Source organism: Suricata suricatta, chromosome 4, assembly GCF_006229205.1.
Source record: "Suricata suricatta isolate VVHF042 chromosome 4, meerkat_22Aug2017_6uvM2_HiC, whole genome shotgun sequence".
In the NCBI taxonomy this organism is placed as follows: Eukaryota; Metazoa; Chordata; class Mammalia; order Carnivora; family Herpestidae; genus Suricata; species Suricata suricatta.
This window is the reverse complement of record NC_043703.1, coordinates 82,584,150-82,610,268: the sequence shown is the minus strand read 5'-3', so window position 1 is coordinate 82,610,268 and position 26,119 is coordinate 82,584,150. Positions and strand designations below refer to the sequence as shown.

Genomic DNA, 26,119 nt, shown 5'->3' with positions numbered 1-26,119 from the left:
AGCTGTGGGGATACTGAAATGAAGGACACAGCCCCCACTCTCAAGCAGCTTAACTTAGTGCAATGGTTTGTAAAGTATGGTCGATAATCAATGGTATCAACAGCATCTTTAAACCTGCAAATGCAAATTCTTGTAGCCCTACTCCAAAATCCCTAAATCAGAAACTGCAGGACGGGGCCCAGCACTGTCTTTCATCAGCCCTCCAGGTGACTCTAATATTCTCTCAATGCTGAGAAACCCTGATTTCATAGAACATGTGGAAGAAATACCCACCTCAACAGCCCCTAAAGCAAAAAACACTGTGCTCTGGAAGTTTGGTGACAGGAGAGCTCGGTCACAAAGTGTCTGTGAATCAGAAAAGGTTTGTCCATCTTCATTCAGCACAGGCTATCGGCCTTACACGTGTGCCAGACGCTGAGACCCCAAAACTGCAACACTGGTTCAAGGAGCTCATGAACAGGTGACCTGTGAGATGAGTAGGTTAAGTATGCAAGCACATCTTATTTATGACCTAACTGTAAAAGGTGTAAGAGATGACAATAAAACTATAGTCATTATTATTGTGTATTGAAGGTACTTATTTGGAATTCAAAGCAGAATTGTGGTTTTAAATACCTAAAAACACAGGTCAAAGTGTGAAGTATTCTTTAAAATTGTTACATTCACTTTAAAGCTCCTTAATTTTATTTATGCTCAAATATATTTTTGACAACTAATATTAAAATATTTGGAACATAAGTATCTTATTTTCTTAACGTTTTACTTATTTTAGAGAGAGTACAGCGGGGGAGGGACAGAGGATCTGAAATGGGCTCTGCACTGACGGCAGGGACAACAGTTTGGAGCTTGGACTCACAAACTGTGAGATCGTGATCTGAGTCAAAGTTGGACGCCAAACCACTGAGCCACCCAGCTGCTGCTGGAACCTAAGTACCTCAAATACCACACTGCCAACAAGAAGAATCAACACCCAAAGTTTTCAGTACATATTTTATTCGTGACTCATTCATTCAACATTTACTGAGCACCTACTAAGTGTAGGCATCGTCTGTGATACTGACCAGGTAAGAGATTCAAAGGAAATGTATGGACCTTGTCCTAGAAGAACTCCTAACCTAGCCAGGCAGGGCAGTGTCTGTTGGTTTCCCACAGTTTGTTCTTGTCAACTACAGGCACCAAATAAAAATGTTAAAGAATAAAACCCCATGATTTTTGAGTGAAGGGAAAATTCTTATAATACTGAACTTAAAAACTAATGGCTGCTATTTAACACTCACAGGTAACAGCATAGCACAAATGAACTTCAGTCTACAAACTCAAATGTGTAACAGATAGAACTCATTCTGTAACTGAGCTTTATTTCTTTTTCAAGACCTCCACTGAATGCAGTGACAATAATCTTATCAACAGAGGCCCTCTTCCTTCCCCAGGGCTGTGCCAATCAGGTTGGGGAACTTCTGAAGTGCCAAGATGAGAAGCAGGAGAGGTCAGGCTCTAGCATCACTGGTCCCCACAGGGACGTGGAGATATTCTTTGTCCACCGTGGTGTTTGGTTTTCAGTTTTATGGCTTCGGTGCTGACAGGCCTGGCTGGAGGGTCCGGGAATGTCTGGGCTTCTTTGCTCCGTGATGCGGCAGGAATCTATGCGCGGTAGCTCGTCTGCCTGCACATATTTGAAACACACATCAGAACTTGTTAGAAATGCGAATTCTCCCCCACCCCAACTTCCTGCAGCAGAGACCCTGATTAAGGCACAGTCACCTGACCACAAATTCTCTGAGGCTCTGTTCGCCCAGGCTCTGCCCAGGATGGAGTGGGGCAGACTTTACCAAATAGTCTCTCCTTCCTTTGGGGAGTGTTAGAATCTCATTGTACTTCCTGAATCTCGATGTGTTTTTTTTTTTCCTGCCCCAGGGGACACTCCTTCTAGAGATTTTTGATTCCAAGGCAACTGGAATTATCTTAGTGGATTAGTTTTAAAGCAGAGAAGTACTTCTGGGAAATTAAGAAAAAACAGAGAGAAAAGAACAGATCTTCCCTACCCCAAGACATTTTTGCTGAGGAAAAGCATGAGGCTTTAGGTTAGGTGATTGGTTCAGCAAACCACAGGGAGAAAGAGCACAGCAAGAATCTATAATCCTATTTTCAGACTCTTAAACTTAATTTTTTCCCCACCGACACCACTATCCTGCCACGTGCCTCCTTCATTGACGGTTAATAGGCTACAAGAAATCTCCAGGTAGTGGCTACAGAGGAGGTACTTTACACACTCTAGCTCCAATGTCATCAGGTTGTAGGGTGGCCTTATACTCCCCATTTTACAGGTGAGGATGCCACAGTGGGAAGACACGAAATATCTGTACCAGGGGAGTGCTGAAGCCAGGTTAGAATCCAAGTCCGAGCCCCTTAAAGCCTGCCCTTTGTCCAGTTCTCTAGACTGCCTCATAATTACAGTTGAACACTTTCTAAAAACCAGCTACCAGTTCCTAAGTACCGACTCCATTGCCAAGTGTGTTATATAATCTGTACCCCTTTCATAATTCTTCACCAATATTAGCACAGCATTTGTTTCTGATAAGACAGAGGCTGAGAGACTTGAGTAATTCACCCAAGATCTCATCTTGCAGCAGAACAGAATTTGAACTAAGGCCTAGTTTTCAAGGTCAGGTTCCTTCCAAGACAACTGCTTTTCCCTTTATAATGATGTGCTTTCTGGTGAAGGAAACGGGGATAATACCAGTCACACTAATTTCACTACCATTAAGAAGACTAGGGGCGCCTGGGTGGCTCAGTCGGTTTAGCCTCTACTTTGGCTTAGGTCATGATCTCACGGTTTGTGGGTTTGAGTACTGCGTCAGGCTCTGTGCTGACAGCTTGGAGCCTGAAGCCTGCTTCAGATTTTGTGTCTTCCTCTCTCTCTCTGCCAGTCCCCTGCTCACACTCTCTCTCAAAAATATTTTTTAATAAAAACAAAAGAAAATGTAATCAGATTTTGTTTATAAAATGCCATGATCCTAATACCATGAAGTTAAGGCACTTAACTCCAAATTAGAACATCCAAATGCCTGCCTGACTTGGGTCTAAAATTCTGCTCTATTTTGGGCATTTTAAATGTCTTTCATTCAGATCAGCTTCCTCATTACTCATAGGAAAGGACTTGAGTATCTTTTAAGTTTCTGCCCAGCTCTTAAGTTCAATTTTTAGATGAAAGTATCATATACATAAATGATTAAAATTGCAAATCATCTCTCAGCTTCACCTTTTCTTAAGTTGTCATCCCATTTATTTTCCAACTTTTTCAAGGCTTCCCTTTTAGCATCCTCAGTGTTGGTCACATTTTTTACTGCAATAACTTCCAATAAAATGATACATCATATTTAGAATAAGCATTTAGAAAACGCCTGCAAGTTGGTTTTAGATGTGCCCAATATTTTGTAATATGTATCTCTTCCACAAAAGATGAAAGAAAAGTAGAAAAGATTTTTTGGTGAGTTATCAAGGATTAGATAATAATTGAACCTGCAACAATTTATTTAAACTAAAACTGTTCCTTCATTGTAGTTATAAGTGCAGAGAAAATGTACTTGTCAGTGTTGCTACTTCCTCATTCTCTGATCTGGAGCAGATACTTTATGTCTGTTTCCTCACCTGATAAATAAGCGTTCTAAAATATATACCTCATAGTGCTGTTCTGAGGGAGCAAGACTATCCATATAAAGTCCAGTACCTGGCACATTGTAAATATCTAACACATGTTTGGTTGTTGTCACTGGCGGTTTCGTTATTATTTTTATAAGCGAGCAAATTAGTTCAGAGTATTATTTCAGGGAATATTTGAGTGCCTACGATCTGGGAGGCCATGGGGTTACAAGGAATTGAAGTCTCAGGATTTACATCATATTGAAAGAGGATTAGGGAACAAGGAGATCAAAAAGAAAAGTAAGACAATTTCAGAGGAGACCGGGTCTATACTTTGTGTAACGGACGTCGGGCTGCCTTGTCTCTTTCCTTCGAAACTGCCCTAAGACTCCCTTTGGCCTCTGCCATTTGACGTCACAGGAAGTGCGACCAATCGTGACCCGCTTTGGGAACTTCGTTTTCCTCTGTTTTTCTACAAGGCGTCAAACGCCAGTCGCTTCCTTTGCGGACGTTCCTTTCGCTTCTATCACCCCCGGAAGTGTCCCCTCCGCAAGGATCTATCCCAATACCAGGCGGGCAGCGAAAGGCGGAGCGGACCCACGGCGCACCAAGAGTGACGTCACAGGCACCGTCGGTTGCGTCACTTCCGCGACGCTTCTTTCGCGGAGCCTTGTGGGTAGTCGGCCGGGGTCTCCTGGCGACGACGATGGCGGGGCATGTGGGCGGTCGCTGCCCGGATTCGGAGCTGCTGCTGCACCCGGAGCTGCTGTCCCAGGAGTTCCTCCTCCTCACTCTGGAGCAGGTCGGGCGCGCCGGGGCGGGCGGGCCTGTTCGGGAGAGGGGCTCGGACTGGACCTGCACCCGAGTGATCCTCAGTGGCCGCGGACACACCCGCCTCTCCCGCCCGGTTTGTGTCAGCGTCCATTCCACACGGACCGACCGGGCGTCCCCGGGCCCCTATCAGGGAAAGAGACGTCCTTAGACTGTCAGGAATTCCTGGGAGTTAGGACTTAAGTTGTTTGGGTCTTTGATGGCTCCGACACCGAAGGGCTGGGCATCCTCCGCGGCATGTATGTGAGCAAGGGCCTCGGGAAGAACTGTAGTAGCAATGCAGGGTAGGAATCAGAGATGGTCAGAGCTGGAAGGCATCGGGGAAACGGCCCTTTCATAGTTTCTGATCATTTTTAAAGATGAAACGGAGTCGGAGAGGTGAAGTGACTTATTTTAAGGTCGCGTCGTCGGTAAATGGTGCGGCCAGAAGGAGAATTCAGGATTCTTAGCTCTCAATGCAGCATATCATGTTTTCGAGCTAACGTGGCCCCTGATAGTCAACAAAAGATAAGACAAAAGAAGTGATGAACTTGGGTTAAAGTAATAGAGAATTACTGAACGTTTCCTTGTGGTTTCAAGTAGCCTGTGTTGTTTTCCTTGTGTTTTCTCTTCAGTACTCTTTAACTTCCTCAAGCGCTCTTCGGATTTATTGACCTCAGTTACCTTTCACCTGCAGTTCTCAAACTATTTAGGTACTTCAGAATCGCTCGGGCTTGTTAAAATACAGATTGTTGGGCTCCATTCCCAGAGCGTCCGGTTGAGTAGGCCCAGGGAGTGGCCTGAAATGTGGCATTTTTAAGTTCTTGCTGCTATTTAGGGACCACAGTTTGAGAATCCGCACCCTGGAGCAATGCTTCCCGAACTAACAGTGCCTATGGGTTCCCTAGGAATGTTACTCAAGAGACTCTCCAGGGTTTTTCCGTATCTCTCAGTGAAAGAGGTGAAAATGGTCAGGTATAAGAGAGAAAAGTACTATTTGTGCTTTTAAATTTTGAAGAGAAAAGTAAGTGGGATAAGTTTATTAAGGACAAATGTTAGGCTTGTTTTGCCATTTAAGCTGAACACAGATATTTGTTTCCAAGCTTTTCTGAATTGCAGTTGAGGAGTCTGTGATCTCATTACCATATTCATTTTCCTAAATCCTCACTCTACCCATTGCTACTCCTTTATGCTGTATGTTTTCCGTGATGTTGAGGGCAAATTGGAAAATGAGAGAGAATGAGTTACTATTGACAAGGTTGGTGGACAGTGACAGGAAGCTACTTGAAAAGACTGGTGAGGGGCGCCTGGGTGGCTCAGTAGGGTAAGCATCGACTCTGGCTCAGGTCATGATCTTGCTGTTCATGAATTTGAGCCCCACAACAGGCTCCGAGCCTGGAGCCTGCTTCAGATTCTGTGTCTCTCTCTCTCTCCCTGCCCCTCCTGTGTGCATGCTCTCTCTCTGTCTCAAAAATAAACATGAAAAAAAAATTTTAATAATAAAACCAAAGAAAGAACTGGTAGAACCGTGAAGGGCAGGCTGTAATGATGCACTGTCATCACGGTGGTCATCATTAAGGGGACTGCAGTTTCCATCTGCAGGCCTGTCTGAAATCTTGGTGGTTAACTTCAATTTAAGAAGCATTTTTAGGGAGACATGGGAAACAATGTATAGCCCTCTACTTTGATCGTGATGGTGAGTACACTCTGGGTAACCTTTTGACACCGTGGAGTAAATTGTCATCATTGTTGGAATTCATTTGTCCAGTTTCCCCATGCAGTCTCCCATTTTTGGTTTACTTTCTAGATTAAGATGATGCTACTGGAAATGGTCTTCATGCCTGCAGTGCTGGCTGACCAGTGTGGACTGCAGTCCTGGTCACACTGGACATATGACTATTGTCTTTAAGATGCGGCTGACCCTCATATTTGTAGAGCCGAACCTCTTTGTAACAGGACTCCTTATAGCACGATAGTGCGGTGTAGGACTGCGGTGTACTTGGAGTCCCTGTGAGTCCGTGTGACACTTGGATAACAATCTCAGACTTAAAGGACACACTTTATAATTCTATTAAATAGATAATAATTATAAATTTAAATTATGTGTATATTGATTTCTATGGTTATAAGTTATACATAAAAGTTTAAAGTATACCTTTTATAATTATAAATAAGTTATGGTAATTACCAAATTTTATAATTATAACATTTGTTATTTAAGCACAAATGTTGTACCCTGTTACGTAGTAGTAATTAAAACAAAGGATGTTATTTTGAAATTACTTTTGTTTCCTTTTCCACAGAAGAACATAGCTGTTGAAAATGACATAAGAATAAACAAAGACACTCTTACTGATCTTTATGTTCAGCATGCAATTCCATTGCCTCAGAGGGATTTGCCGAAGAACAGATGGGGCAAAATGATGGAAAAGAAAAGAGAGCAACAGGAGATGAAAAGTGAGACTAAAAGGTACTTTTTAGTGGTTCTGGTTTATATGACTTAACAGTTTTACTTTTCTTCTTTTTCTCTTGGTGAACTTAGGTGAGGAAAATCCATTTGCTCAACAAGTGCTTATTGAGCACCAGGCCCTGTACTTACAGCATGAATAAAACTGACAGCACTCCCTGCTCATATTTTAATTGGGAGAAACAGAATTTAGAAAGTGAAATAGTGATAGTGTGGATCCTCCTAGTGATAGTGTGGAGAGAAGTACAGCAGCGAGAGAGATGACCACTTTAGGGAAAGTGACAAGAACAACCTCGCCGAGAAAAGACATTTCAGCAGAGAGACCTAGAAGGTAGAGAGAAGTCTAGCGTTCCAGACAGAACACAAGAGTCCGGAGTGTGCCCATCATAAATCAAAAACAATGAAGAGGCTATCAAGGCTGGTGTGGAGAGAATCTAGGGGAGCGTAGGGAAAAGAGGTTTACTGGAGGTGAATAGTGGGGATTGTTGGTTAGATCTCATTAAAGCTGCGTGAGTCATTGTAAGATCTTGGGCTCTGCTCTGAGATGAAGCTATTGGAAGATGTTGAGCAGGATGACGACACCGTACAATGTACATTGAAATAGCATCGCTCTGGCTGCTGACTGAGAAGTAATTTAAGGTGGGGGGAGGGGAGCAGGGAAGTCAAACAGGAGTCTATACTGCGATCCAGGCAATAGATGGTAGTGACTTTGAGTGAGGTAGAGAATTTGGTAAGAGGTGGTCGGAGTCTGGATTTATTTTGGAGGTAGAGCCAACAAGATTTGCTGAACTGTGAGAAAAAGGTAGAGTCAAGTTAAGACTTTAAGGTCTTTGAAAAATGCAGGAATGAAGGAACGGTCATACAGCTTTGGGGACACTATTTAACATTTTTAAATTTCAGAAAATATTTCATAAAACCACAAGCAAATGAATTTCCTTTTTAAAGAAAGGTTATGTTTCCTTAACAGTGAAGGTTATGTTTCCTTAACAGTGATGGTTTAATGAGGACAAGGCATCCTGACAGCCCTTCCTGTGTCTGTTTTATCCCAAGTGGGTGCTCTTGACTAATTACGGAATTTATTTTTGGAGGCTTCTGTTTGTAAGGTGCTGTCACAGGCAATACACCAGTGATTGTGGGAGGAGCTGGAATGAGGGGGTGAGAGTGAGGGACAACGCTGGCGGTGAGTTGAGCAGAGGTTTTAATCTCTAGTCATGAAGAAAAACTCAGGATTGACAGGATTACTCCCCCCAAGTGTGAAAACGGTTGAAGAATATAACATGTGCGCTCTTAGTCTTTCGGAGAATAGTCTTTCTTTTGAGCAGGAACATATTCAGTTCAGATGGAGGATCCTTTTAGCTTGATGGTTACATATTGGTATAGGCTCTTTATTAGATATGGATTATGCCAAATATATCTTCAACTTACCTTTGTTCTTTTTTTTTTAAAGGCTCATCATTATTATTTTTTTAATGTTTTTTATTTATTTTTGAGACAGATAGATACAGAGCATGAGCAGGGAGGGGCAGAGAGAGAGGGAGACCAGAATCAGAAACCGGCTCCAGGCTCTGAGCTAGCTGTCAGCACAGAGCCCGATGCAGGGCTCAAACCCACGAACGTGAGATCACAACCTGAGCCGAAGTCGGAGGTTTAACTAACTGAGCCACCCAGGTGCCCCACTTTTGTTAATTCTTAATAAGAAAGTATTCTTGGCTCTGCACACTCAGGCACACTGTTGTAAGCAACGCTTTCAGTACTGTTATACTCCACATAACCATCGCTTTAACCCCTATGTATCCTTTGGAAAACATCTTTGACTCTTTAAAAAAAATCACAATTTGATTCTTGAATCAAAACATTAAAGTCAGAAGCATCAAGAGACAATCAGGTATTGTTGAATTGTCTTGTGGAGGAACTGCGTTCCTGTCGGTTCCAGGTCACAGAGCTGGGACCAGAGCTACAGCACGCGGCTCAAGCTGCAGCGGGCCTCTGGGGTCTTAGGTTGTTGAACTCTCACAAGCTGATGGGCCCTCTGTTTCCCTTCTGCAGTGGAAGTGGGTATATAGTGAGCTTATTTTTTATTTTCTACCAAATCATGTTCAGTGGTGACCTAGGAATTGGTGAGTTTGGCAAATTACTTAGGATCTGGTTAAAATGCAGGTTCTGAATCCATATAGATTAAAGCCTCAGATTCTGCGTTTCTTTTTTTTTTTTTTTTTAATGTTTATTACTGAGAGAGAGACAGAGACAGAGTGCAGACTGGGGAAGGGCAGAGAGAGAGAGGGAGACACAGAATGTGAAGCCAGCTCCAGACTCTGACCTGTCAGCACAGAGCCTGATGCGGGGCTCGAACCCTCAAATTGCGAGATCATGACCTGGGCCAAAGTCGGACACTGAACCGACTGAGCCACCCAGGAGCCTCCGGTTTTGCGTTTCTTAACAGGCTCCCTCAGTGCTTATGCTGCTGGTCCCTGGACCACACTTTGAGATGTAAGACTAAAGTGTTCTTCTTGCAGCGCCTGGGTGGCTCAGTTGGTTGAGTTTCTGACTTCAGCTCAGGTCATGACCTCACAGTTAGTGGGTTCAAGCCCTGCACCAGGCTCTGTGCTGTCCGCTAGCTCAGAGCCTGGAGCCTGTTTCAGATTCTGTGTCTCCCTCTCTCTCTGACCCTCCCCTGCTCATGCTGTTTCTCTCTTTCTCTTAAAAATAAATAAAACATTAAAAAATATTAAAGTGTTCTTCCTCATCAATGGCTGCTCAAGTTCTTACATGTTTAATTAAAAGGTTTTTAGTTTTTCTTTCCTCAAGAACAAATCTGTGTTGTCACTTCAGGTGTAATGAATAATGGGCAAATGAACACTCTTATTACTCATCTTTGTGACTCAGAGTGGAAATTTGGTTTTCAGAGGCTAAATATGAAGAATGGCCAAATTTTAAAATTAAAACTATACAAATGTTACAGTTACAGTTGCCTTGGTTTCTGAGACCTTTAATGAATAGATGTTCTGTCTCATTGTAGACTGCTGCTGTGGTAGCTTTGCTATAGTCTTAGAGTTTATTATTCTTCCTAAATAATAGCTGATACGGAGTCCAGATAATTCTGTCAATTAGATGGAATCTTGTTTTAATTTCTAGGGTTAATTGGTTGGTTGATGTTTTCAAAAGACTTGTATCTTGTGTGTATGTTAAAGTTAACATGTTTCTTATCACTAAATATTTTGAACTTTAAAGCCCTAGAAAATGAACATGTCACTTAGGGTGAACATAGAACATTTCACTCCCAGGAGTCCCACTTAAAATAGATCAGTCTTAGCAGTACGTTTCCCTGGTCACTGTGTCAGCTCTGAGCCCCGTGAACGGATGGGCTTGCCGGCCCGGTGTCGGTTCCGTGAATGTGCATCTGTGGTTGCAGGAGCGGCCCCGCGGACGGGTTAAGGAAAAGACCCCTCATCGTGTTTGATGGAAGTTCAACAAGGACAAGCATCAAAGTGAAAAAGACAGAGAATGGAGATCATGATCGACTCAAGCCTCCCCCTCAGGCAAGCTTTACCAGTAATGCCTTTCAAAAATTATCAAATTCGTCTTCACGTGTTTCACCCCTAATTTTGTCTTCCAATCTGCCTGTGAACAATGCAATGGAACACAATAATAATGACACTAAACAGAACCATGACTTAACGCATAGGAAAAGTCCTTTGGGTCCTGCAAAGTCCCCGCCTTTGTCCCCCATTGGAACTACTCCAGTGAAGTTAAAGCGAGCTGCTCCTAAAGAGGAAGCGGAGGCCACGGTAAGTGTGTGGGGGTGTCTGTGCTCCTGGGAGATGTGGATGAAACCTTGCAGGAGTTGGCCTCATAGCTGAGGTGGGAGGGAGAGCAGTACCACAAGCAGGTCTTGAACTCACGTCATGTCTCATGTTGGAACCCTGCAACTCTAAAAATCTGTGATAAGTTAACAGTTTTTAAAGTACACTGGACTTATTTCTGCTTAAAATGTATAAAGAGAATGTCTTGGGCATTTTTCCTAGCCTTTTCTCATTTCTAGATCCTTTAACTATCTTGGAACTAAAAGAGGAAAATATTCCTTTGTTAGCAAAGCTCAGAATGTTAAGCAATTTGTCCAGGGCCACATATTTATTAAGTAGCATTTTAGAGCTTGACATGTAGTCTGTCTGGTCTGCACTTACCTGAAGGCACACCAGTGCTGAGGTCCATCCCCTAACCTCCCCTTCTCAGATTGACCTGTCCTTGGAGGGTGGAGGAAGTGTAGGGGAAATCTGTGTTGGACTGTATTATAGGTAACTGTTCGGTGCTTACATTTCATACACTGGCAAATTTGGCACAGATAGGCAATATACTTAGAGCTTACTTAGAATTTAACTGATGAGAGAGAGAGTGTGTGTGTCTGTGTGTGTACTTGATCCTTCCCTAGACTTGTCACAATATTATTTTACTTTTAAATATCCAGTTTTATAGCTTTTGTTTTTTGCCTTAGTCTGTGAAGGCTGCTATGACAAAAAACACCATTGAGTACACAACAAACATTTCTTTTTTATAGTTCTGGAGGCTGGGAAGTCCAGAATCAAGGTGTTGGCAGGTTCAGTGTCTGGTGAGGGCCCACTTCCCGGTTCATAGCTGGCTGCCTTCAGCTGTGTTCTCACCTGGTGGAAAGGGCCAGTAAGCTCTCTGAGGTCTCTTGTCAGGGCCCCTTCATCAGAGCTCCTCCCTGGTTATTTAAGCACCTCGCAAAGGCCCTGCCTCCTCATGCCATCACCCTGAGGGTTTGGGTTCAGCATGGGACTTCCGAGGGGACATGCGTTCAATCTCTATGGTGTTCCTGTAGTGTTAGCTTTATTACCCTCTTGGAATTGTGTGTCAGGAGGATCAAGACTCAGACTAGTTCAAACATTCTAAAATAGTAGACCCTGAAAAAGGTACTGTGAGTGTGACCAGCCCGTGGTTCTCATGTTAGTTCATCCTTTCAGTGACCCTGTGACATAGTACAGTTCTTTTTCTCATCTTGCAGATGAGGAAATAGAAGCTCAAATAATTTAAATAAACTTGCCCAGAGTGTCAGAGTTACTAAGTGGCCAGGCTGCAGTTCGAATTCAGGTCTGTCTCACTGACTGCATGCACCTGTGATACCGGGCTGCCTCTAGACCAACTGCCTTCAGTCACTTGTGGGAAGGAGGAGGAGGGTGTCAGATAAGAGAGGGAACAGTAAGAAAAGGTAGCAGTAAAATGTAGACCTCAAATATTACAATAAAGAGTTAGCCTCAAGGATCTTTTCTTTCAATCTGTTAAAAAGCATTTTTCTACTCAGAAAAATTTTACTCTTTCAGATGTTTATTTTTTTTAACTTAGAAGTATTGAGATCTTGGATTATGAGTTTCAGGAAGGCGATGGGGTAGGCAGGAAGGAAGCACGTCTAGAGCCCTCAGTGGAGTGCGCCTTAGAATTACCTGGAGGAGATTCCAGAAAACCCAGAGAGACGTCAAAGCTTCCTTCCTGCCACCTCCAGCCGATTCTGACTTAATAGGTTGTGAGATAAGGCCTGATCTGGGCATTTTTGTAAGTGCTGTGGGCCAGCCGTTCTCTGCAAATAGGAGAACCACAGCTGGAAAAATGGGAGGCTGGGGGCTTGCTTTTTTCCCTAAACTCCTAAAGTCTTTCCCCACCAGGTGGCAGCAGTGAGCTGCCATGCGTGGGTTAGCGGTAGACTTCGGTGGTTTCAAGTGCTCATTTCAAGTTCGTCTCTGGCATTTCTGCCCCTGTCTTTTCAGAATAACCTGAAGCCTCCAGAAGCAAAGAGGAAGATACAGCATGTTACATGGCCGTGAAGGAAAGTTTCCAAAACTGTAAATATAACTGTAACTGTAGTTTTTCCAGCAAGTTCACATATATTGATAGTATTTACAGAGATCTGATTATTGTGGAATTTTCTGAAGAGGTTTCAAATTAGGTTTGAAAAAAGTCTTTCCTTTTCCCTCACCCCCCCTTTTTCCCCCTAATTTTTACCTTTTGTTCCCTGATTTAGAAGGAATTTCTTTTTAAACAAATGGCTTAGTGTAAGTCATTTATAGTGATCCTAGTCAGCCATCAGCTGCAAGTCTGGTATAAAGCATCTGATGAATTTTGGGAATTATTCTTATTAGCCTGTTTTTTATTTAGTCTTTGGGGAAATTTGAGATTTTGTTTAAACCCAAATATTTTAGTAGTTCACAAGTTTTATTTCTTTTCCCTCGCAAAAGAATTGAACAGTTTATCCCAGCATTTTAGTAACTACTGCCAAAGTCCTCCTCGAGGTTCACCCAGAAAAAGCATAGTTGTAGTGCTGCCAATCAACGATTCCGAACAGATGAAACTGCTGTTCTTCAAGTGCTCACATTGCTTTTCCCCATAAAAATCAAAAGGTACATGAGCACTTGCTGTTGCTCCTTCCCTTGCAGTCGTAATGGAATTGGTCAGGAGCTGACTGGTCATTGTCACAGCCGGTCCGCCCTTTAAGATGTCCTGGCCGTGCAGCAGCCCGTGGTCCCACTCTGAGGCGGGGCTCACTCCTTCCCAGGTGCTGCAGCTTCTCAGAAAGAAGCCGGCCATCGAACCTCAGGTGTGGCTGTGTTCAGGGCGGCTCCTGTGGTAGACGGTTTAGAGACTAGGAAGACGGGGATGGAATTCTAGAACTTCAGAGCCCAGGAAGGAAGGGGCAAGCTTAATTATTCTCTGGTAGGCAGGAGAGGAGGAGATCCTGAAGCCAGAAGTCACCCCGAAGTGGCAGCCTAGGAGCCGAGTCCCAGCTGGACAGGGCTCGCCGCTGGGGTGGCAGGGGCGCTCTGCAGGACTGTCCATCCACTGAGGTTCTGCGTTCCTGTGGGAGTGGTGTCCCTGTCCCCTCGGGGGAGAGTAGGGCATACCTGAGAGCCGTGAGTTCTCGTGTCCACATTTTTGCCTTGTATTTCTAACCAAGTGTGGAGGATACTTTATCCTTTTTTTCCTTAGGTGATTGATCTTCAAGTGGGGGTTCGCCTTTTCCTTACTTTTGACAGCAGTCTCGTTCCTCTTTGGATTTGTTAAAACAAGGACTTTAGTTCAGCTATTAAATAGCCTTACAAAAAAGTCATTCAGCCTTGCAGGTACATTCAGTACTAAAACTTTAACCCTAGGGTTTTTAGCCATTCTGCCTTTATCCAGTCAATTAATCTGTACATACAAGACAGACTTTGTACATATGATGTGTTGCATACATAATTGACATGACGGTAAATTAGTAACGACATAGATATCTCCGGGGCTGATAACGTGTCATACTGTTGAAGGACGACTGTCACCCTCTACGTAACTGTAAAGGGAGATTTTAACTGTGCAGATTTTAGGGTAGAATGACAAATTAGGTTTTATATTCAGTTGTCCCTTCTGCTTCCATCTGCATTTCTCTCTTAGTTAAGAGAGAGTTAGCCATTTGACAGTTTTTACGTCAATGGAAACTTATTTTTAGTTACTCAAAAAAATTAATTTTTAATTTGTATATTTAACTTACAGAGTAGGTTGGTAATAACAGCTGAACTGTGTAACACTGTTGCTTCAAATTGAAGTTTATATTATGAACACTCAGAATCAATGCTCATATAGCAGCATATGATTGAGCTATTTTGAGTTTGAAATGTGGAGAAGTGCGAAACCACGGACCGTGTATCCCCTAATACCGCATCTCAGAGCGCGGGGCCTTCCCGAGGAGTTTACGTATGCTGGCCTCCTGGCTCTTCCTCCTCGTCACGACGCTCCTGAATGAGGGGAACCTGAGGCAGAAGTGCTGGGGTCTTAGGTTTTGAAGGGTTGCTTTGGTGTGCTCAAAGCTTACAAGGACTTGATCTGAATGGCAAACAGCGTTGGATACTCTTGACTAACAAACATTGTAATATTGTTACTATCGATTTCCTGTTTCGACAGAGCCAGCTTTTTTAAATTATTGGGGTAGGCAGACAATGGCTTCCGCATCAGTGAGCGGCTTCCGAGGTGTAGCCATGGGCACTTTACCACTTCCTGCCACTGGCAGGACATCTTGCTCTTTTCTTCCCCCACTTCTGTGTTCCCGGATTCTTTTTTTCTTCCTCTCCTTCCCATGTTTGAACTTGGTTCGCTTCCATTCTCCATCCTCTATTCTGCAGAGCCTGCTTAGGTTTGCAGGTCACAGGGCTTGGCCCCACGCATTCGTGGAGGGGTGCGGAGAGGGTGGCCCCCGGTCCTCTCACATTTGAGGGAACATAGACCGCTGCAGACCACCGCCTGAACTCTGGAAATCTCAAGCCCCTGCAGCACCAAAGGCCCTAAATTACTTCCCAGTGGCTGCAAAGGCAGAACAGTTTACCAGAATAGCTTTGTGTCTGGACGGTTACCAGGTACTTTGGAAAGTTGGTCCAACTACCACTATGAGGCCATAATATTTTTGCTAGTATTAAAATTCCTCAGAATTGTAATTATTATTTGAAATAATATTTTGGTTGACTTAGTTTTGAGAGGATTCTAAAACTGATCTAGAGACTCATTCAATAGCAATGACCTTTAAAAAACTTACATTAAGTAAAACTGCCAGTAGATGAAATCATAGGTATGTAAAGAGCTTCCTCTATTTACTACTGTGGGACTTCAGTAATTTTTAGAGGTTACAAAATGGTCAAAATGTTTTTAAGCGTGCTCTTTTATTAAATGCTTGTGCAGGTTTTGTAATTCAGTACAGACAGTTTAACCTTGTAATGTACATTTTATATGTAAAGGTCTTTTAAGTAGCCTTATCCTTATTTAAATAAACTGAATAAAATTGAGTAGGTCTGTCGTTCATAAAAAAATAAAGTGGAAAAACATTCTCTAATGACGTGGTCTCCCTTCATTCCAGCAGACTGTACCCTGGAAAAGCGTTACTCTTCACAGTGCAATCTTTTGTACCAGAGTTGACTGGGATTAGGCATGATGGCCGTAGTCCAGCCACGTCTCAGGGACCCTGCCGCAGTGGTGGGGGGCTGGAGCGGCCTGGTGTTCGGGAGAGCCTGACGCCACGGGGGCTGCCGTGCCGACTGCCTCTGCTCTTCGGTGGATGGAAGCCAGTCCCTCGGATGGATGGGAAACTTATCCTGGGTAAAGTTCTGGAACAAACCAGAGGTTCAGGGAAAAGGATTATTTGTGTTTGGGGTGGTCTTTAAAAAGTAAATCTCGGGGATGCCTGGGTGGCTTAGTTGGTTAAGCATCTGACTTCAGCTCAGGTCATGATCTCACGGTTCATGGGTTCGAGCCCCGTGTCGGTCTCTGTGCTGACAGCTCGGAGCCTGGAGCCTGCTTCGGATTCTGTGTCTCCCTCTATATCTCTGCCCCTCCCCCATTGGTGTTTGCTCTGTCTCAAAAATAAAAAGTGAATCTCTAAATGGTTATCTTAATGTCAGAAACTGAAGCTCTAAATTAACTGACTTATACACACCTCAGGCTACTTTACCTCGAATTTTTAAAAACTGGTCATTTTTTGGAAGAGGATAGAAGAGACATTGATTTTCATTTACTTTGTTTTTAGTAAAGTGCTATTTACTGAACTGCTCTGCTTTTCCATTTGTTGTTAAACCTGGTTGTCTACAGTATTGTGGCAGAAAAAATAAAGGTGCGTTAATTACGTTCCTTTGCAATGAAATAATGGATAATCGTAATGACAAAGAAAACCAAACTGGCAAATGAAATAGAGATGGGGAATGTAGGGTGAAGAGCTACTTTCAATATACTGGTTAGGGGGCGCCTGGGTGGCTCAGACGCTTGAGCATCTGACTTGATTTCAGCTCAGGTCATGATCCCAGGGTCGTGGGACTGAGCCCCGTGTGGAGCCCACTTAAGATTTCCTGTCTCCCTCTGCCCCCTCCCTGGCTTGTGCTCTAGCTCTCTAAAAAAGAAAATGGAAAGGGAGGAAGGAAAGAAAGGGAGAAAGAAAAGATCAGGAAAGGCCTCTTTGAAGAGATTTAAGAAAAATTTTTAAATTCTTTTTAATTTTAAGAAAACATGGGGCTCCAACTTAGGACTCCAAGACTGAGTCGCATGCTCTGCTGACTCAGCCGGCCAGGTACCTGCCGAAGAAATTATTTTTAAGGGGACAGTTAGGGAAAGCTTTTGGGAAAAGCATTGCACACGTGATAGATTTTCAATGTCTACGTATTCTTTGTTGCTCCTTCTATCAGACATGGAGTCTGTTTCCTGCTGCTTGAATCACCTGTCTTGTGATTTGCTTTCATCAGATAAATGCTCCTGTCACTCTCAGACCCCTATTGCAGCCACGTGAAAAAGCCTGCTAGAAAAACACATGCAAACAGCACTCACTAACCACCAGATGTGACTTAATCCCCCCTGCCCACTCCACCTGCCAGGCGAGCACAGCCCCCATGAGTGTTCAAGGTGAGACCAGACCAGATAGACTCCGAGCATCCTGGGCAGACAGAACAGGGGCTGCATTCAGCCACGCTGCGTGTCGGGGATGGTTTGCTACCTAGCGTTAGAGAACACGTACCGCACAAGAACAGAGTGAGAGCAATGAGACTTAATTGTATTGTAGAACCAAGAAAAGGATTTTAGAAAAGAAAGACTGCAGCTCCCATCAGTGAAAATAGCAGAAAGAGTAGTAGGATATGAAGACAAAGCAGATGGGCAGGAGCCGGGTTCTGTGGCCATGGAAGGGACTTTGGATTTGATTCTAAGAGTGACTGGAAGCCGTTAACTGTGTTCAGACTTGACCAAGCATTTAGCCAGAAGACGGAAATAAGACTGGCTAAATAAAGTATGTAATAGCTCTAAACATCTTTTTCTCTAGTAAAATTATCCAAGTTCTTTCATTTTGTGTTTCAGTTGATTTGAACTAAAATATTTCTATTTCTTTGACTAATGATTAAACCTTGAGAGACTAAAACACCAATTGTGGCAAAAGACATTTTTTGTAAATGTAGAAATACCGTATCTAGCCAAGCTTTCTGTCACATCTGTCCTGCCCTGCTATGGAATTTTTTTAAGTAAACTTAAAAAAAAATAAACCTTTTATTTTAGGACTGTTTGAGACTTGTAGAAAAACCCCCAGGATAGTATAGAGCGTTCCCGTGTCCCGCATGCCCAGTTTTCCCGAAGCTGATGCATACTGGTACGGTTCATTTGTGGACTTCAGGCAATACTGGTTCATTATTGTTAGCTGAAGTCCATAAGCTTATTCCTACTTCCTTAATTTTTATCTAATGTTTTTCTGTCCCAGAATCCCATCCAGGACCCCACCTTCTATGTAGGATCTAGTACCCTACATACATTGTACTGTATGTACATCATATGTACATACAATGTACACACGGACTCCTCCTCAGAGTCTCCGTAGACTCCTCTTGGCTCTAACAGTTTCTCAGACTCTCCTCAGATTCTTTGATGATCTTGACTGGAGGCCTGCTGGTTAGATAGGTATGGATGGCTCTCCATTCAGACTTGTCTTGTTTTCCTCATGATTAGACTGGGGTTACAGATTTGGGAGGGAACATCACTGAGGGAAAGTTCCGCTTTCCTCACATGTTCAGGGCACATGCTGTCAACATGACTTAACTCCTTTTGCAGTTGGTTGTGGTCACTGGACTGTGGTACCCTGTGTTGGGTTAATACAGAGCTACTCTTTCCTCCTCTCCCTACTGTAGTGTTTGGAGGGAAGACCCGAGTAGAGAATTATGTTCCACCTTATGGGCCAAGTATTCAACATAAATTACTTATAATAATTCTGTGCACATTTCTTGATTCTCCCTTATTTAATTTATTTAATTATTTCATTGTCAACTTGGAATCTTACACATTGGGTTATAATCCAGTACCTTTTCTTTGTTCCTCAAATTGTTCTAGCTTTGGCCATTGGAAACTCAGTTGGCTCCTGTGTCCCCTTCTTGACTTATCATTGGGGTTTCTTTGGAGCACTTCCTTTTCCTTACTTTCTAGTGCTTCCAGATACTCCAGGTTCATCTTGTAAGACTCCTGCCCCAGTCCTAAACTCAGCCATTTCTCCACAGAGTTGTGGCTCCTTTTATTGAAGAATGGTATTAAGAAAGCAAGGTCAGGACGCTAAGAGTCGGGTGTCGATGCTTCTAGATCTCAATTGACAGAGCAAGGAAATAGATGTGTGTGTATACTAACCCTGTATATATATGTATCTTCAACATCACTATGCGTAACTATCTGTAGTAAGTTAACATGAGTTCATACTTACATCTCCAACTTGAATCCATTACCTATGAAACATTCTAGATTTCCCTTTGCTTGTCTATAACATCTCACCCCAACAGTGAGAAACCCAGCTTCCACTGTCCACCATCCATTTACTTTATTGTTCTACCACTAGAGTATGGTGCTTATGTGCAGTTTCATTTGCCTTTATTCTTACAGATTCTGCTCATTTCTGATGTCACTTAAGTCATTATGATTTACAAAGATAGGTTTGCTGTTTCACCATTGTAATGAAAAAGAGAATGTCAAGATAACTTCTCTATTTTCTTAATCACAAACAAAGTGAGCTCCCTGCAAAAATGTATTATCATTCATTCAACAGGTGTTTGCTGTATTTTCACGTTCTTAACAAGGAGTTGGAACAAGACATGCCCCCTGCCCTCAAGCGGCCTTTTCCTTTTATTAATCCCAAATGTTTCAGTCTAAGTCTCAAGTAATTTGAGAAGGAAGAACATCTGAAGAACATTTAATAGTTAAAGTTGCAGTATTCTTCATTCTAGGTATGTTTTTAATTCTTTGAAACCTGAGGAAGCCAGCCGAAAACAGAATGGATTTTTCTTTTAGAAGATCACGGGCAGGAGGCCCTGAGGAGGGGCCTCTCCTGTTCGCTGGCCTCTTCATCACCTCTCTGGTGGGGAGCAGAAACGGTAGGAGGGCAGAAGGAAGAGAGGCTCAGGTTTGGGTATTTTTTTGATAGCTGACCTATGTTCATTTCAGGTGTAGCGTGTAGCGATTAGACAATCAGGTCTATTACAGACGCTCCCTGTGAGAATAGTCCCATACAATGTCCCTGCACGATCAGCGACCACATTCCCTGTGCTGTGGTTTTCATCCCCTTGACTCACTTATTTTCTAACTGGGAGTTTATAATCCCCTTCACCTATTTCCCGCATCGCCTCTGGCAGCCACCCTTTTGTTCTCTGTGTCTATGAGTCTGTTGCTGTTTTGTTGTTGCTATGTGTTCGTTCGTCTTGTTCCTGGATTTTTTTTTTTGTCCATATGCTCCCTGTAATTGCTGATAGATGTCTGGGGATGCAGTTACCTGCTCTTAGTTTTGTAACAGGGTTTTATTTGTTATTCCCTTCCAGTTTCTTTGCCACTCTTAAAAAGCTCATTTTCTTAGTTTATGCATATTTTGGCATGTGTATTACTGGACATTTCCTCAATGTTTCAGAAGAACTGCTGTGTATTCAGAGAGGGCATTTCCCCTGTAATCATCTCTTCATGTAAGAAAATAATCCGTGTTTTATTTTAGATCTAGTACCTTCCCTGAATAGAGTAAGTCCGATTATGGGTTTTCCTAGTTCTCTCCAGTGGACGTTATTCACACTGTAAACACAATCTAATCCCACTTCCTGGTTTTCCAAAAGAGGAAGCTGATGCCTGGAGGAAGAGTCGCTTCTCTGAAGACATGCAGTTTGATGGTGGCAGGGCAGTGACGAAAAACCGCTGTCTCTTGTGCTTCTGTGTTAAGCAAGTCCCTTTCTGGAAGCCACCCCCCACTCCCGCCCCTGCCCTGGGAATAAAGCATATTGTGATGCCAGCTTCTGGAAAAGCAGTTAATCAAAAGGACAGTCAGCTTGGCTGTTGCAGAGAAGAGATGTAAATGTTACAAAAATTTATAGCAGCTGGCTTTTTACTGCCTTTGGAAAATTCTCCGCGAGCTAGGAGTCGGGAGACCTGGGTTTTAGCATGTTGGCCTGGGTAGCCTCGCGTCAGCTTTATTCCTCCTGTTCTCCCATTCCTCCTCTGTCAGGAAGCAGGTTTCTCTCCAACCATGAAGTCTCTTCCAGACCTTCATTCCCTGTATTTCTACCTTATACTGATCCCGGAGTCCCCGGTCTGTCATTTAGTGACCAGGCAGCAAATGAGAGAAGCTTGCCCTCAGGTTTCAGCGGGCATCACTAATGCTATTTGAGAACGGATTTTATGTCCTATATATTTTACGTTTCCAAAGGAATAAGATTCACTGGTACCACAAGTTAATACCACTCTTATTCCACTTTAGCTAATTTAAAAAAAAAATCTCAGAGGGAATGAGGCTGGTTTATGGCTTGAGGGCGGCCCTCTGCTTACAGATTGGGTCGCATCCATGTGTGGCGAGGCGGTGATGGGCTCTGCGTACACTCTGGCTTCACCCATGTTGACCACAGGCTTTCTCGCTGGCCTCTGGGCTTCTGCTTCACCAGCAGCGCTGAGGGCTTTTGCACACATGTCTTTAAAGTTTTACCGGAGGTGAAGCTGTCACCGGGGACAATACTGAGCCGCTGATGATCAGCCTAGCGCCAGGGTCCATCCTATGCTCAGGGTCCCTGCCAGGTCCTGTGGGTTTGTAACCATCTCGGGAGAGTCCCCAGGGGGATCTGAAGCCGCTCCCCCCAGCAGGATGGCAGGCCACTCCAGGTTGGTGAGAGTGGCAGTTTTAGTAAGCAAAGGGAACTTCTATCCGAGGCTTACCTTGGGTGGCACAACACAAATGGATCCCTGCACCCGGCCTCCAGGTCGTAAAAGTTTATAAAGAAGCCTCAACGGGGGTTCAGTCACATACGCTGTGCGGGTGTTCTCGACTCCACATCACTGTCTCAGGCTGTGTGCTTGGGGCAGCCCCTGGAAGTGGGAAAGGCACGCTGCATTCCCACATTCCGAGGACAGGGGCGGGGGGGGGGGGGGGGGGCGCCTCCGAGTGCCCGGACTGGCTCGTGTGCCAACCGGCAGTCACTTCTCTTTGAGGACTTTGAGCAACAGGCGACTGCCTCATAAGGAAACCCGTTTGCTTTCAGTTAGTTCAGTGACTGGATTCTCATGGTTCGGGTTGAAGGTAGACTAGTAAGAATTTTACAATATCCCGGGACATCGGGTGACTCGTCAGTTAAGCATCTGACTCTTGATTTCAGCTCATGATCTCAGTTTGTGAGATTGAGCCCCACATCGTCTCTGTGCTGACAGTGCAAAGCCTGCTTGGGATTCTCTCTCTCCTCTCTCTCTGCCCCTTCCCCCCTCAAATTAAATAGATAAAAATCTTTACAATATCCTACATTACTACCATAAAGTGTAAGTAAGTAATTCTAACAAATATATAACTTGGTCTACAAGATAGTTCTGCATTTTTAAATCAAAGCTCCAACATACCAAAATAGGTAAGATTAAGGTAAGTCTCAACATTGCAGACTGAGTCACAAAAAGAGGAATTAACAATGTTTAGCGTTTTCTTATGCCAAACCATAGAGAAAGCAGCTGACTTTTTAAACATAAGGAACAATTCTGCTGGAAAAAATGTTTCAGAGGAAAAAAGAACTGAAGAGCTGATGGTCACAATTCTGAGAGAAAACAAGAATGCGGGGAGGCAGGCCACTTTGTCTGACGCTCTGTCGAATGTGAGCCGTGGTTTTGGTGAACTTGATGTAAAGTACAGGCAGCCCCTTGTCCGGCTCTGTGTTGACATTGTGGAGCCTGCTTGGGGTTTTCTCTCTCCGTCTCTCTGCCCCTCCCCTGCTCGTGCTCACTCTCTCTCAAAAATAAACTCTCCCTTTACTGCGTGCGTGTATGCTCTCTCTCCCTCAAAAGAAAAAGCGAACCCCCGAACTGCCTTCACTATCATTACTTCATATTCTGCTGCTCATATTCCGGAGTTTATGTTGCTGCACCTGATGCAGAGCAAGAGAATTTGGGAGAGAGGAACAAAGAGAAGGTAGCAGGGAGAGGCTGTGGGGAGGACTGAAGGCCTCTGAAATGTCAGGTGTGATGTAATTTCAGTGAATGCTGACCCAGCCCGTCTTAACTTGCATTTGTGCAGTGATCAGTGGAACACACACTAAAGCGTTTTATACCGCAGTACTCAGACCTTCAGTGTTTCATCATTTCACGCACTGTGTGTGGCCATTTTGTTCTGTATAACTTTATTGTAAGCTGTATAATCTTGCTTTAGGGCTTACATGACAGGAAGTTACATACTTGTAAATACCCACTCTTCGCTACCTCGTGTGGTTTGGGAACCTCAAGTTCGTGACATGTTAATTGCACTTAAAAATTAAGTACGCAGTGAAAGAAAGACACATTTATAAAGGTGTCATTCAACAGGATTTTTACACTTGGATTTGCCTTGCTTGATTACAAAAATCCAGAACCAGCTTCCCACCGAGGGGCCACACTGGGGTTTCCTGCTTCCCTGGGACTGGACTACTACAAAGGGTTCAAGGGTTTAAACAAGCGTGGCTATCACTGAACAGCACGACAGGAGAGTCTCCCCGTGGCCGGTGCAGACCAGAAGCAGCGATGCCCGGCCGAGGGAGGGCGCACACAGGTCCGTGCGTGTTGCCAGCAGTCAGCGGGGTGGGCCTCAGATGTCCTTCCCGCAGTCCGGGCACAGGATGTCGCCTCTTTCTGTGAGGAAGCCTCGCCCCACCAGCGACAGGGAGCACTTCTTGCAGTTAAAACAGTCGTTATGCCACTGCCGCTCCTCAAAGGAGATGTACTTGGTGCCACCAAGTCCTGTGAACAGACAGGAGAGAACCCCAGGGGGGTGGGGGAGAGAAGGGGACATTGCCAGTCAGAAGCAGGCACCTGGCACGTGGAAATCAGACACCTTGCATGGCCTTGAGGAGCTCACACACCTCAGCAGGAACAGACACATACACTGGCTCCAAATCTGTGTGGTCAACGCTATAATTATGAAGAGTCCACTGTGTGTGTGCCATTTGTCCCCCCGGAAAGAAACTCCAGGAGAGGGGATGCTGACTTCTCTTATTCCTTCACTGAATGCCTTGCGAGGGGGGGAGGCATATGCTTCACAAAAGAAATGGTATGTGGGCAGGTGGTGGAGGGGATGCCTGAGTGGCTCAGTCCCTTAAGCATCTGGCTTCCGCTCAGGTCATGATCTCATAGTTCATGAGTTCGAGCCCCACATCAGGCTCTGTGCTAATTGCTCAGAGCCTGGAGCCTGCTTCCAATTCTGTATCTCCCTCTCTCTCTCTGCCCCTCCCCTGCTCATGCTCTGTATCTCTCCAAAATAAACATTAAAAAATTAAAAAGAAAAAAGAAATGGCATATGGGGGAGGGAGTGGACATTTCTCGGAGTGGGAATGTCAGGGGAAAAGCTACAGAAGCATGAACTTCGGTGTGAGAGGAGGACGGTGGGCCTCTAAGGTGGGTGAGGGCACATTATGACGTGTGGGCAGTAGAGAAAACCATCTGATATTTTATGCAAGAAAAGTCAGTTCGATGCCTAACTCTTGTTTGATGACTAATTCTTATCAAATGTTTAAGGGCCACTGGCCACCTATCACAATATGGATGCTCTGTGCTGCCACTGAGCCACGTGAAAGAAAATGGAATGAAATGCACAAGGTTATTCACAGTCGTGATTGAGGGGCGCCTGGGTGGCTCAGTCCGTAAAGCATCAACTCGGTTTTTGCTCAGGTCACAGTCTCATGGTTCGTGAGTTCGATCCCCCAGTTTGGGTTATGTGCTGACAGTGTGGAGCCTGCTTGGGATTCTCTCTCTCCCCCTCACTCTCTGCCCCACCCACTCATTCTCTTGCTCTTTCAAAATAGATAAACTTAAAAGAGTTGTGACTGGTTCTGGTGAAATCTGGATCATGCATTCCAGTTTCTGGAAATAATGATTACAATCTACCACACTAAAAAAGTAACCACACGGACTGCTCCATTTATAATGGCTTGAAGTCTCAGACTAGCATAAGAAGTCTGCAATTCACTCAACAGCGACTTCCTTTTGTAACTTAACTGGCTGGGTTGACTTTGGGCATTAAGTCCTTTCACCAGGGGGAGACCCGTGAGCCTACCCCTCCTCAGCTAATTAGAGACCAGTTCTGGGCTCCTGCTAATGCCTCTCTAGCCCTGCCACAGGTGGGGTATGCACTAGCAAAGCTTTTCAACTCTTTTCCTGAACGCCGCAGAGCTTCAAAAGCTGAGGTGTCCTGAATGTCCAGTGTTACTAAAATACTGATCACCTTTAGTAATGCCAGACTCATCAGGGGGCTGTGGTCACAGAGTGCATGCCCCAGCCCTGCGGCAGAACCAGCCAGAGACTTACGCCCAGGGGTCTCCCACTTTTCTGCAGATTTGAATCACCTGGGAAGCTTTTCAAACTCCTACCATCCACTCAGAGCCCCCCCCACCCCAGGTAAATCATGGCCCAGGCAGTAACTGTTCAGAGTCCCAGGTGTTTCCAATATGCACCCAAGTTTAAAAATCAGAGGCTTAGGCAACACTTTAACTTGAGTTAGGGGCAGGTGCTGCAGAACAGTCAGAAGGTAGTTGTGTTTCTTCTCAGCACTGAGTGAACTGAAAAGTGTGAAGAAGGATGTTAGTGGTAGGAGCCATGTTGGGTGCTGTCCCCGGTGGGTGGCCTCCTTTTAGAAACTCCACTGTTGCCTTGAAGTGCCAATCAATGGGGCAGGTCACAGAAATGAGAGCCAAAAGAATCCCAAGGAGGACGAATCCTACTAAAGGCAAGAGGTGCATGCAGTCAACTCCCGTTATTTGAGGTTTGCAGCCGACGGCACCATGGCTCCAGGCTAAGCAAAGCTGGTCTGCCGCGTGTTGTGTTCTCCACAAGGCACCTCACAGCCTTGCCACGCTCAGGAACACAGCACATCCGCACTGCCCGCTGGGGCCATTTTAAGCAGCGAGTGGCTAACAAAAGGCACCAAAATGCAAATGACATAGCCCCAAACAGGCATGGAAAGGACTCTGAGTAAAACAAGACAGAGCATCACCTCATTCTACCTCCATTGGGAGTGTACATTGTCAGACAACTCAAATTTGTCACCCCTCTGTGGGTGTCTGGGAATGGCCATGAAAGGAACCCGAGTGTTGATTTTGGACTTACAAATACGTGTCAGTGAGTTGGCGAAGTTGCAGATATGGACTCTGGCTAATGAGGACTGACTGTGTACATGAGTCACTGTACATTCTGTTGTTTACAAAA

General features: G+C 44.3%; 2 protein-coding genes and 1 long non-coding RNA gene across 10 annotated transcripts in view; 1 reads left to right on the top strand and 2 right to left on the bottom strand.

Annotated features, from left to right (window-relative positions):
- Window positions 1-1,338: 1,338 nt before the first annotated feature.
- On the bottom strand, window positions 1,339-4,178 carry LOC115289700. Its single transcript, XR_003907765.1, has 2 exons — window positions 3,973-4,178; window positions 1,339-1,663 (listed from the first exon to the last, which is right to left on the bottom strand). It is a non-coding gene; the product is annotated as an uncharacterized LOC115289700 (long non-coding RNA).
- A 75-nt stretch (window positions 4,179-4,253) lies between these two features.
- On the top strand, window positions 4,254-16,062 carry C4H2orf49 (chromosome 4 C2orf49 homolog). Of its 5 annotated transcripts, none has more exons than XM_029937089.1 (5): window positions 4,254-4,441; window positions 6,753-6,919; window positions 10,326-10,452; window positions 10,579-10,701; window positions 12,694-15,776. In XM_029937089.1, exons 1-5 carry the CDS (start codon window positions 4,346-4,348, stop codon window positions 12,748-12,750), a joined length of 570 nt encoding a protein of 189 aa, XP_029792949.1. In that variant the 5' UTR covers window positions 4,254-4,345; the 3' UTR covers window positions 12,751-15,776. The 5 variants fall into 5 exon arrangements, with proteins under 5 accessions (XP_029792949.1, XP_029792948.1, XP_029792947.1 ...); XM_029937088.1 differs by adding an exon at window positions 15,804-16,062 and having other exon boundaries at window positions 4,258-4,441; window positions 10,326-10,701; window positions 12,694-12,768; XM_029937087.1 differs by adding an exon at window positions 15,801-16,062 and having other exon boundaries at window positions 4,258-4,441; window positions 10,326-10,701; window positions 12,694-12,768.
- A 6,984-nt stretch (window positions 16,063-23,046) lies between these two features.
- Window positions 23,047-26,119, bottom strand: part of FHL2 (four and a half LIM domains 2) — a 67,506-nt gene continuing 64,433 nt past the window's right edge. For all 4 annotated transcript variants that reach the window (XM_029937084.1, XM_029937082.1, XM_029937080.1 and 1 more), the window contains exon 6: window positions 23,047-23,659. In XM_029937084.1, the coding sequence (XP_029792944.1) occupies window positions 23,508-23,659 (152 nt within the window). In that variant the 3' untranslated portion in view covers window positions 23,047-23,507. The remainder of the gene's footprint in view (window positions 23,660-26,119) is intronic.

Excerpts from the sequence above, each read along its gene's own strand:
- C4H2orf49 (XM_029937088.1), top strand. The coding sequence starts at position 4,346 with ATGGCGGGGCATGTGGGCGGTCGCTGCCCGGATTCGGAGCTGCTGCTG. Across the intron at positions 4,442-6,752 it reads TCCTCCTCACTCTGGAGCAG|AAGAACATAGCTGTTGAAAA; the intron begins GTCGGGCGCGCC and ends CCTTTTCCACAG. Across the intron at positions 10,702-12,693 it reads AAGAGGAAGCGGAGGCCACG|AATAACCTGAAGCCTCCAGA; the intron begins GTAAGTGTGTGG and ends CTGTCTTTTCAG.